General features: G+C 50.5%; 1 protein-coding gene across 1 annotated transcript in view; it reads right to left on the bottom strand.

Annotated features, from left to right (window-relative positions):
- RASSF1 (Ras association domain family member 1) overlaps positions 1 to 12,578 on the bottom strand; it is a 76,954-nt gene that overhangs the window by 38,266 nt on the left and 26,110 nt on the right. Inside the window, exon 2 of the mRNA XM_082264939.1 lies at positions 4,750 to 4,874. Coding sequence (XP_082121065.1) covers positions 4,750 to 4,874 — 125 coding nt within the window. The remainder of the gene's footprint in view (positions 1 to 4,749; positions 4,875 to 12,578) is intronic.

Genomic DNA, 12,578 nt, shown 5'->3' with positions numbered 1-12,578 from the left:
TGTCTCTTTGCTGGATTGGGCTGTCTCTTTGCTTAATATATGGGGCTGTCACTTTGCTGGATTAGGCTGTCTCTTTGCTGGATTGGGCTGTCTCTTTGCTGGATTGGGTTCATTTTCCTATACTAAGTTGTAAGAGTGTTAAAAAAATAGTGGGTGCATCGAAGGACGCAGTGCGGATTTGGTGGAACGGCCTGTGGGCGGGCCCTGAGGAATATTGGTGGTCAGGCCAGGGGGGGCCCAGGCTTAAAGCTGTGTAAGGGGCCCCAACATTTCTGGTGGCTTCCCTGGGGTTACCAGTCAGTGATGTTGCCTAGTCTGAGCTAGATCACCAGTCAGTGACTTTGCCTAGGCTGAGGTGAGGTCACCACTCAATGCTGTTGCTTAGGCTGAGGTGAGGTTACCAGTCAGTGACCTTGCCTAGGCTGAGGTGAGGTCACAACTCAGTGACATTGCCTAGGCTGAGGTGGGGTTACCCAGGGCCACCATCAGGGGGGGACAGCACATACACACGTAAGGGGCCCTGGTGTCCCAAGGGGCCCTGCCAACCAGGCCCCAAACAAAAAGACAGAGTTGTTGCTGTAGTAACTAGAAATTGCTAAAGCAAGGTGGCTGCAGAGTGAGCCGATGTCTCTTTGCTACATTGGGATGCCTCTTTGCTAAATATATGGGGCTGTCACTTTGCTGGATTGGGCTGTCTCTTTGCTGGATTGGGCTGTCTCTTTGCTGGATTGGGTTCATTTTCCTATACTAAGTTGTAAGAGTGTTAAAAAAATAGTGGGTGCACCGAAGGACGCAGTGCGGATTTGGTGGAACGGCCCGCGGGCGGGTCCTGAGGAATATTGGTGGTCAGGCCAGGGGGGGCCCAGGCTTAAAGCTGTGTAAGGGGCCCCAACATTTCTGGTGGCTGCCCTGGGGTTACCAGTCAGTGATGTTGCCTAGCCTGAGCTAGATCACCAGTCAGTGACTTTGCCTAGGCTGAGGTGAAGTCATCACTCAGTGACATTGCCTAGGCTTAGCTAGATTACCAGTCAGTGACGTTGCCTAAGCTAAGGTGAGGTCACCAGTCAGTGACGTTGCCTAGGCTGAGCTAGATTACCAATCAGTGACTTTGCCTAGGCTGAGCTAGATTACCAATCAGTGACTTTGCCTAGGCTGAGGTGAGGTCATCATTCTGCTGCAGGCAGGAGAAAGCCTTTCCCCAGTCTCCCCTCCCCCAGTGATCTGACTGCAACATTGAACTTTAAAATTTGATAAAGAATGGAAAATGTATTAGGCCCCATTCACATTTAATGAATTGGAATTGCGGCTGGCCAAATCTTTGTGATTCTGCCCACAATTCCAAATTGTGTGCTAATCGAGTGTTTGGATACCATTTATTCTAAATGGGGTGCAATTTTGCTGCGATTGTTGTGTGACAGATTTGTGCCAAAATGAAACTTTAAAAATTGCGTGAAGTATGTCATCCCAACAGGAACGGCAACAACTGCACATAAGGGAGCCGATTGCAGTGAAAGGGCTGCCCAATGTGTGACATGCGGAATTGCGTAAAAATCGCCAGCGCACGATCGCAAGCGGAAAGAGTGTGAATAGGACCTTAAGGTCAGCTCACACTTCAGTGGAGAGCTGCGTTTTTGCTGCATAAGAAAAGGGCAACTCTCTGCAAGGGCACACAGAAAACAATGGTTTCCTGTGTGCCCCATTCACTGTCAGCTGCCTGCGCTCTTTATTCCCCCTAACCCTTCCCCTGCTGCCACTATTGGTGGCTAAGATTAGTAGCCATACCCTGATTTCTAGAGGCAGGTCCTTTAAATGTCTGACCAATCACAACCCGTACCCACAGCCTAAAGGTCCCGCCTAAGGTCCTAGCGCTGGTGTCAGTGGACGCAATAATAATCCCAACAAATGGTGTCAGTGGACGCAATAATAACCCCCAGGACTGGTGTGGGTGGATGCAATAATAACCCCCAGCACTGGTGTCGATGGATGCAATAATAACCCCCAGCACTGGTGTCGATGGATGCAATATTGACCCCCAGCACTGGTGTCAGTGGATGCAATAATAACCTCCAGCACTGGTGTGGGTTGATGCAATCTTAACCCCCAGATCTGGTGTTGGTGGATGCAATAAAAAAACCCCAGCACTGGTGTCGGTGGAAGTAATAAGAACCCCCAGCACTGGTGTCGGTGGATACAATAATAACCCCCAGCACCGGTGTGGGTGGATGCAGTAATATCCCCCAGCACTGGTGTTATTTAATGCAATAATACCCCAAGCACTGGTGTGGGTGGATACAATAATAACCCTTAGCACTGGTGTCGGTGGATGCAATAATACCCCAAGCACTGGTGTGAGTGGATGGAATAATAACCCCTAGCACTGGTGTGGGTGGATGCAATAATACCCCAAGCACTGGTGTGGGTGGATGGAATAATAACCCCCAGCACTGGTGTGGGTGGATGCAATAATAACCTCCAGCACTGGTGTCGGTGCATGCAATAATAACCCCCAGCACTGGTGTCGGTGAATGCAATAATAACCCCTAGCACTGGTGTGGGTGGATGGAATAATAACCCCCAGCACTGGTGTCAGTGGATACAATAATAACCCCTAGCACTGGTGTGGGTGGATGGAATAATAACCCCCAGCACTGGTGTGGGTGGATGGAATAATAACCCCCAGCACTGGTGTGGGTGGATGCAATAATAACCCCCAGCACTGGTGTGGGTGGATGGAATAATAACCCCCAGCACTGGTGTGGGTGGATGCAATAATAACCCCCAGCACTGGTGTGGGTGGATACAATAATAACCCCCAGCACTGGTGTGGGTGGATACAATAATAACCCCCAGCACTGTAGTGTATTATACCTGTTGGGGTATACCCTCGCGCCACTGGATGGGCCTATATGTAGTAAATTTCTAGTGTGTATCTTTTGCGCAGCAGCTAGGGGGTAGATAGGAATGAAGGGAAAAAGAGGCTTCCAGTAGCTGAACCTCACCTTAGCGCTTGCTGTATATGAGCAATATGCAGTGCTCTATGTGGGGTATGTGCAATATATAACAATAAATATATAAACCATACGTGTGCAAATTCTCCTTATATACTGTGCAATATTGTAAATACCATATCACAAATGCATGTGTGCAAATTCTGCAAGGTACTGTGCAACATGTGCCATGTTATAAATAACCGTATCACTAGTTTGTGAGTGAAAATTCCGCACGGTAGGTGCAAAAAATACAAATTGTGCAATATGCAGTGTGCATACAACGTATGGCAATAGTGCAACACTATAGGAATAAAAAAAAATATAAAAAATATATAAAACATACAATATTCCACAATGAAGATGCTCTCTGTGCAATAAATATAAGTGCTATAGGTATTCAGTCCTTGCACTCTGTGCAATGCCAAATGTTGGAGGTGAAATGTGCAAAATGAATATCTAAATAAACAATAAATGCTATAAAGTAAGGTTTCATAGAGAGGGGCTCAGGTATGTTCGGGATCCTAGTCCCAACCCACCTGCCCGATCCCGCCAGGAAGCCGACACTGCAAACCGCCAATCACAGGCAGTGAGACATTTCCCCGTCCGCAGCTGCACATATCGGGAAATTCTCACTGCCTGTGATTGGAGGTGTGCGGTGTCGGCTTCCTGGCGTGATCGGGCAGGTGGGTTGGGACCATGGGCGTAGGAACCGGGGGGGACGGGGGGGACACATCCCCCCCAGGAAATAATGCGGGGGGGACAGGTATGGTGAAATCCCCCCCCAGTTTAGTGGGGTTTACGACCCAGAAAGGCGCCGATTGGCTGCCTTCTGGGGGCGTAACCTGGGCGCAGGAAAGAGCGCTTGGCCACCCCCACCTTTGTGATGTCCTGGCTGTGATTGGTCCAGTCTCCAGCCTCCGCAGAGAAGAGGAGAGGCTGCCCGCCGGTTCCCGCCGCAGAAGAGGACGAGGGAGAAGCCGCTCACCTTCCCGCCGCCGCCGATAGCCGAGCCGCCGCCGCCAGGTAAGTGCATTGGGTTGAAGGGAGCACGCACGCTGGTCTCTGCATTGATTGGGGGACAATGCTGTGGCACTCTGCAATCATTGGGGTACAATGCTGTGGGCATTCTGCAATCATTGGGGTACAATGCTGTGGCACTCTGCAATCATTGGGGTACAATGCTGTGGGCACTCTGCAATCATTGGGGTACAATGTTGTGGGCACTCTGCAATCATTGGGGTACAATGCTGTGGCACTCTGCAATCATTGGGGTACAATGCTGTGGGCACTCTGCAATCATTGGGGTACAATGTTGTGGGCACTCTGCAGTGATTGGGGACAATGCTGTGGCGCTCTGCAGTGATTGGGGACAATGCTGTGGCGCTCTGCAGTGATTGGGGACAATGCTGTGGTGCTCTGCAGTGATTGGGGACAATGCTGTGGTGCTCTGAAGTGATTGGGGACAATGCTGTGGCGCTCTGCATTGAAAGGGGCTCGCGCGCTGAACTCTGCATTGATGGAGGCACGGAAAAGCATATACCTGGCGAGTAAAAATGCTGTCCCCCCCAGATTTGTATGGGTTCCTACACCCTTGGCTGGGACTAGGATCCCGAACACGCCTAAGCCCATCTCTAATGTTTCGTGGAGATATGGATACTAGGTGGCGGAGGAGGAAGTTCAGAAGAACATGGGTACACTGAGCTGACCCCACCATGTCATGTAATAGAAGGCGTATGGTGGCAGTACCTGGCTCTCTTACCACATTAGTGTCTTTCTCCCAGGGCGTATCTTGTATCAAGTCTTCATCAGTCTCAGAATCCCCCCCTTGGCTGCAGTCCAGGCGGATGAGGGCCCGGCATCGGTAGTGACAGGTGAAATTGCAGTCTGAAAGAGACAAGAGAGTGTTAGAGATTGTGGGGGGAGGGGTGAAGCCAAGCCAGGAACATTGCCCCGCTGCCATATACAAAATAGTTTAAATGGGGATTTTTCATCTTTTGTTGTCCTCGGTCACCTTCTGAGTTATTACTAATACACGCAAAGGAGTGTTGGATAGAAAGGAGTAGATGAGGGGCACACAAATTACTTATATACTATATCAACCTTTCTCAACCTTTTCATTACAGAGGAACCCTTGAAACAAACATTTTTGGTCTCGGGGAACCCCTGCTAAAAATTTAAAATCGACAACTCATGACACATCAGTGTGACAGTGGGAAGAATGCTCCTTACTCTTCTCATCATTGGGAAGAATTACCCCCCTTACAGATAGCTAAAAGGAACAATGGTGTCATTGGGAACTTATCTGAGAGGCAGAAATTGCCCATTACTCAAGGAACCCCTAGAAACCTCAGGAGGAACCCTGGTTGATAAACCCTGTACTATATGGCCTCAGGTATGTAACCCCCCAATGATGGAGGTCAGGTGTCACCAGTGAAGGGTCCTGGTCAAACTACGTCATACGAAGACATGGTAGGCAAATGTCCTGTGTGCAAATGTGCTGTGTGTGACCAGTTTGGTGTGGAGGAACTCAAGTGTCCTGTACAGAGCCCTGACCCCAACCCTACTGACCACCTTTGCACTGGCTTCAACTGGGTAATTGGCCCTCAACTCTGTGTTCATGCAACATGTTGCTACTCCTTAACTGAATCATCCATGCCCTTAGTGACTCTGACCCTTGTGCACTCCAGACACCCCTGCACTCCTGTGCCTCCATTGACCCCAGTGACCCTCTGTCTCCAGTTACTCTATGTCTCCAATGATCCTGATGTCTCCGGTGACCCTGGTGTCTTTTTCTTTTGTGCCTCCTGTGTCTCCAATGATCTTGGTGCCAGTGACCCTGTGTCTCCAGTTACCCCAGTGCCTCCTGTGTTCCCAGTGCCTCCTGTTTCTCCAGTGACCCCTGTGTCTCCAGTGACCCCAGTGTCTCCAGTAACCCCCGTGTCTCCAGTGACCCTGGTGTCTTTTGTGCCTTATGTGTCTCCAGTGACTTCTGTGTCTCCAGTGCTTCCTGTGTCTCCAGCAACCCCAATGACTCTGTGTCTCCAGTGACCCTGTGTCTCGAGGGACCTCAGTGACCCCTGTGTCTACAGTTACCCCTGTGTCTCCAGTGACCCCAGTGACCCTGTGTCTCCAGTGACTCAGTGACACTGTGTCTCCATTGACTCCTGTATCTCCAGTGACCCTGTGTCTTCAGTGACTCCAGTGACCACAGTGTCTCCAGTGACCCTGTGTCTCCAGTGACTCCTGTGTCTCCAGTGACCCTGTGTCTCCAGTGACTCCTGTGTCTTCAGCGACTCCAGTGACCACAGTGTCTCCAGTGACCCTGTGTCTCCAGTGACCCTGTGTCTTCAGTGACTCCAGTGACCACAGTGTCTCCAGTGACCCTGTGTCTCCAGTGACCTTGTGTCTCCAACGACCCTGTGTCTCCAGTGACCCTGTGTCTCCAGTGACTCCTGTGTCTCCAGTGACCCTGTGTCTCCAGTGACCCGTGCCTTCAGTGACCCTGTGCCTTCAGTGACCCTGTGTCTCCAGTGACTCCTGTGTCTCCAGTGACCTTGTGTCTCCAGTGACTCCTGTGTCTCCAGTGACCCTGTGTCTCCAGTGACTCCTGTGTCTCCAGTGACCCTGTGTCTCCAGTGACTCCTGTGTCTTCAGTGACTCCAGTGACCACAGTGTCTCCAGTGACCCTGTGTGTCCAGTGACCCTGTGTCTTCAGTGACTCCAGTGACCACAGTGTCTCCAGTGACCCTGTGTCTCCAGTGACCTTGTGTCTCCAACGACCCTGTGTCTCCAGTGACCCTGTGTCTCCAGTGACTCCTGTGTCTCCAGTGACCCTGTGTCTCCAGTGACCCGTGCCTTCAGTGACCCTGTGTCTCCAGTGACCCTGTGTCTCCAGTGACTCCTGTGTCTTCAGTGACCCTGTGTCTCCAGTGACTCCTGTGTCTCCAGTGACCCGTGCCTTCAGTGACCCTGTGTCTCCAGTGACCCTGTGTCTCCAGTGACTCCTGTGTCTCCAGTGACCCTGTGTCTCCAGTGACCTCAGTGACACCGTGTTTCCAGTGACTCTGTGTCTCCAGTGACCTCAGTGACACCGTGTTTCCACAGGGTCATCCCCAGTGACCCTGTGTCTTCAGTGACTCCAGTGACCACAGTGTGTCCAGTGACTCCTGTGTCTCCAGTGACCCCTGTGTCTCCAGTGCCTCCTGTGTCCCCAGTGACTCCTTTGTCTCCACTGACTCCTTTGTCTCTAGTGACCCCTGTGTCTCCAGTGACCCCTGTGTCTCCAGTGACTCCTGTGTCTCCAGTGACCCCAGTCACTCCTGTGTCAACTTCATATTGCTGGTCATAGCTTTGGAATGAGATGTCCAACAATCTCAGGTAGGTGTGATGGTCGGGGGTTCACAGACTTTTGTCCCTATAGTGTATTATGACATACTCACTCACATTGTATGAGTCAAATGTAACACTGACAGATGGGGTAATACAGTAATAATCTATTAATAATGAATGGGTCATTAATAATCTAGGACCCTCAATATGTTGAAAGCTGTCGATATAACTCTGATATCTGCAGGACAAAAGACCAGTTTAATACTCTAAAAAATTCAGAACTGATAAATTATCCAGAAATCTCTGGCATTGCTGACTGACATATCATGGTGGGGAGGGAGTGTTTGGGGAGCAGAGTGGAGATATTGGGGGTATAAGGTGGGTGTTTGGGGAGCAGAGTTGAGCTATTGGTGTATAAGGTGGGTGTTTGGGGAGCAGAGTGGAGATATTGGGGGTATAAGGTGGGCATTTGGGGAGCAGAGTGGAGATATTGGGGGAATAAGGTGGGTGTTTGGGGATCAGAGTGGAGATATTGGGGGTATAAGGTAGGTATTTGGGGAGCAGAGTGGAGATATTGGGGGAATAAGGTGGGTGTTTGGGGAGCAGAGTGGAGATATTGGGGGTATAAGGTGGGTGTTTGGGGAGCAGAGTGGAGATATTGGGGGTATAAGGTAGGTATTTGGGGAGCAGAGTGGAGATATTGGGGGTACAAGGTGGGCATTTGGGGAGCAGAGTGGAGATATTGGGGGCATAAGGTGGGCATTTGGGAAGCAGAGTGGAGATATTGGGGGTATAAATGGGTATTTGGGGAGCAGAGTGGAGATATTAGGGGTATAAGGTGGGCATTTGGGGAGCAGAGTGGAGCTATTGGTGTATAAGGTGGGCATTTGGGGAGCAGAGTGGAGATATTGGGGGTATAAGGTGGGCATTTGGGGAGCATAGTGGAGATATTGGGGATAGAAGGTGGGTATTTGGGGAGCAGAGTGGAGGTATTGGGGGTATAAGGTGGGCATTTGGGGAGCAGAGTGGAGAAATTGGGGGTATAAGGGGGGCATTTGGGGAGCAGAGTGGAGAAATTGGGGGTACAAGGTGGGCATTTGGGGAGCAGAGTGGAGATATTGGGGGCATAAGGTGGGCATTTGGGGAGCAGAGTGGAGAAATTGGGGGTAGAAGATGGGCATTTGGGGAGCAGAGTGGAGATATTGGGGGTATAAGGTGGGCATTTGGGGAGCAGAGTGGAGATATTGGGGGTATAAGGTGGGCATTTGGGGAGCAGAGTGGAGATATTGGGGGAATAAGGTGGGTGTTTGGGAGCATAGTGGAGATATTTGGGGTATAAGGTGGGCATTTGGGGAGCAGAGTGGAGATATTGGGGGTATAAGGTGGGTATTTGGGGAGCAGAGTGGAGATATTGGGGGTATTTGGGGAGCAGAGTGGAGATATTGGGGTATAAGGTGGGTATTTGGGGAGCGCAGAGTGGAGATATTGGGGGTATAAGGTGGGTATTTGGAGAGCAGACTGGAGATATTGGGGGTATAAGGTGGGTATTTGGGGAGCAGAGTGGAGATATTTGGGGTACAATGTGGGCATTTGGGGAGCAGAGTGGAGATATTGGGGGTATAAGATGGGTATTTGGAGAGCAGACTGGAGATATTGGGGGTATAAGGTGGGTATTTGGTGAGCAGGATGGAGATATTGGGGGTATAAGGTGGGCATTTGGGGGACAGAGTGGAGATATTGGGGGTATAAGGTGGGCATTTGGGGCAGATAATGGAGGAATTTGTGTTGGCGGTCTCAGGCTGTCACGCCGTGACTGATGGCACGGTTCACTCTCAGAGGTCGGAGCCCCCTCTAGTAATTAGAATCATGCGCACAGTGTGAACATTGAGTTGGTGTACAATGGGCCATTATCAGCTGATTGGAGAATAATGAGGATTTCTAATTACCAGCTGAGGCCGTGTGATGGAACTGACCCCCCCCCCCCCCATCCCCCCTCCTCACTGGATTCAATGCCAATATTTCTGCTTCACCGCCTAAACAATAAATAAATGAATTAAGGTCGCAACCAAAATCCCCCCCACAGTGTGTCATTTTATACCCCAAATCCCAAATGGTCAGTTTTACTGTTACCATGATATAAATGACTGCTAGAGACTGCTTTAAAGTTCCATGCAACAGATAGAAACTATTCTATAGTTACAGGAGACTGCTAGAGACTGCCAAAGACTGCTTCTATGTAACAAAAGACAGTTGGGGAATTCTTCCAGGATACAGGAGACTGTTAACAGATTCTAAGTAACAGGAGACTGCTAGAGACTGCTTTCTAAATACAGGAGACTAAACAAGACTGCTAGGGACCGCTTCACAGTTCCAGACGACTGTTATTGTTTTCTTGTTGAAGGAGACTGCTAGAGGCTGCTTTCCAGTTATTGGGGACTGGTGAAGACTTCTAGAGACTTCTAGAGACAAGTTACAGGAGACTGCTAAAGCCTACAGGAGACGGTCAGAGAATGCAGGTTCTGTGGCTGATAACTGTAGGGTGACTGACCAGACATCCCCGGTTTCCAGGGACAGTTCCCGGACTGAGGTGTCCCCGAACAAAGACTTTTCCCAGTTTTGTTCCCAGATTCAGGGCCCGAATACCATAGACAGGGCATCCCATGCCGGCTGAGAAACAGCCTGGTGGCTCGAATGCCAACGTCTCTGTATATTATGTAGTCCTGTGCCCAGCGCTCTGTATATTATGTAGTCCTGTGCCCAGCGCTCTGTATATTATGCAGTCCTGTGCCCAGTGCTCTGTGTAATATGTAGTCCTATGCCCAGCGCTCTGTGCATTATGCAGTCCTGTACCCAGCGCTCTGTGCATTATGCAGTCCTGCACCCAGCGCCCTGTGTATTATGCAGTCCTGTACCCAGTGCTCTGTGTATTATGTAGTCTTGTGCCCAGTGCTCTGTGTATTATGTAGCCCTGTGCCCAGTGCTCTGTGTGTTATGCAGTCCTGTGCCCAGCGCTCTGTGTATTATGCAGTCCTGTGCCCAGTGCCCTGTGTGTTATGCAGTCCTGTGCCCAGTGCTCTGTGTATTGAGCAGTCCTGTGCCCAGCACTCTGTGTAATATGCCGTCCTGTACCCAGCGCTCTGTGTATTATGCAGTCCTGTGCCCAGCGCTTTGTGTATTATGTAGTCCTGTGCCCAGCACTCTGTGTACTATGCAGTCCTGTACCCAGCGGTCTATGCATTATGCAGTCTTGTACCCAGCGCTCTGTGCATTATGCAGTCTTGTTCCCAGCGCTCTGTGTATTATGTAGTCCTATGCCCAGCGCTCTGTGTATTATGCAGTCCTGTACCCAGAGCTCTGTGTATTATGCAGTCCTGTGCGCAGAGCTCTGTCTTTATGCAGTCCTGTGCCGAGTGATCTGTGTATTATGCAGTCCTAAGCCCAGTGTCTGTTAATTATGCAGTCCTGTGCCCAGCGCGCTGTGTATTATGCAGTCATGTGCCCAGAGCCCTGTGTGTTATGCAGTCCTGTGCCCAGTGCTCTGTGTATTGAGCAGTCCTGTGCCCAGCACTCTGTGTAATATGCCGTCCTGTACCCAGCGCTCTGTGTATTATGCAGTCCTGTGCCCAGCGCTTTGTGTATTATGTAGTCCTATGCCCACCGCCCTGTGTATTATGCAGTCCTGTACCCAGCGGTCTATGCATTATGCAGTCTTGTACCCAGCGCTCTGTGCATTATGCAGTATGCAGTCTTGTTCCCAGCGCTCTGTGTATTATGTAGTCCTGTGCCCAGCGCTCTGTGTATTATGCAGTCCTGTACCCAGCGCTATGTGCATTATGCAGTCCTGTACCCAGCACTCTGTGTATTATGCAGTCCTGTGCCCAGAGCTCTGTCTTTATGCAGTCCTGTGCCGAGTGATCTGTGTATTATGCAGTCCTGTGCCCAGCGCGCTGTGTATTATGCAGTCTTGTGTCCAGCACTCTGTGTATTATGCAGTCCTGTGCTCAGCGCTCTCTGTATTATGCAGTCCTGTACCCAGCGCTCTGTGCCTTATGCAGTCCTGTACCCAGCGCTCTGTGCATTATGCAGTCCTGTGCCCAGAGCTCTGTGTATTATGCAGTCCTGTACCCAGCGCTCTGTGTATTATGTAGTCCTAAGCCCGGCGCTCTGTGTATTATGTAGTCCTGTGCCCAGAGCTCTGTGTATTATGCAGTCCTGTACCCAGCGCTCTGTGTATTATGTAGTCCTAAGCCCAGCGCTCTGTGTATTATGTAGTCCTAAACCCAGCGCTCTGTGTATTATGTAGTCCTGTGCCCAGCACTCTGTGTAATATGTAGTCCTGTGCCCAGTGCCCTGTGTATTATGCAGTCCTGTGCCCAGCGCTCTGTGTATTATGTAGTCCTGTGCCCAGCGTGCTGTGTATTATGCAGTCCTGTGCCCAGCACTCTGTGTAATATGTAGTCCTGTGCCCAGTGCCCTGTGTATTATGCAGTCCTGTGCCCAGCGCTCTGGGTATTATGTAGTCCTGTGCCCAGCGCTCTGTGTATTATGGTGTCCTGTACCCAGCTCTCTGGGTTTTATGCAGTCCTGTGCCTAGCGCTCTGTGTATTATGCAGTCCTGTACCCAGCACTTTCTGTAATATGTAGTCCTGTGCCCAGTGCCCTGTGTATAATGCAGTCCTGTGCCCAGCGCTCTGTGTATTATGCAGTCCTGTGCCCAGCACTCTGTGTATTATGCAGTCCTGTACCCAGCACTTTCTGTAATATGTAGTCCTGTGCCCAGTGCCCTGTGTATAATGCAGTCCTGTGCCCAGCGCTCTGTGTATTATGCAGTCCTGTACCCAGCGCTTTGTGTATTATGCAGTTCTGTGCCCAGCGCTCTGTGTATTATGTAATCCTGTGCCCAGCGCTCTGTGTATTATGTAATCCTGTGCCCAGCGCTCTGTGTATTATGCAGTCCTGTGCCCAGTGCCCTGTGTATTATGCAGTCCTGTGCCCAGCGCTCTGGGTATTATGTAGTCCTGTGCCCAGCGCTCTGTGTATTATGGTGTCCTGTACCCAGCTCTCTGGGTTTTATGCAGTCCTGTACCCAGCTCTGTGTATTATGCAGTCCTGTACCCAGCACTTTCTGTAATATGTAGTCCTGTGCCCAGTGCCCTGTGTATAATGCAGTCCTGTGCCCAGCGCTCTGTGTATTATGCAGTCCTGTGCCCAGCACTCTGTGTATTATGCAGTCCTGTACCCAGCACTTTCTGTAATATG

The sequence above is a fragment of the Pelophylax lessonae genome (genome assembly GCF_965119305.1).
Source record: "Pelophylax lessonae genome assembly, chromosome: 8".
NCBI classification, from domain to species: Eukaryota; Metazoa; Chordata; class Amphibia; order Anura; family Ranidae; genus Pelophylax; species Pelophylax lessonae.
The sequence above is the reverse complement of the archived record's forward strand: the minus strand, read 5'-3'. Positions and strand labels throughout refer to the sequence as shown.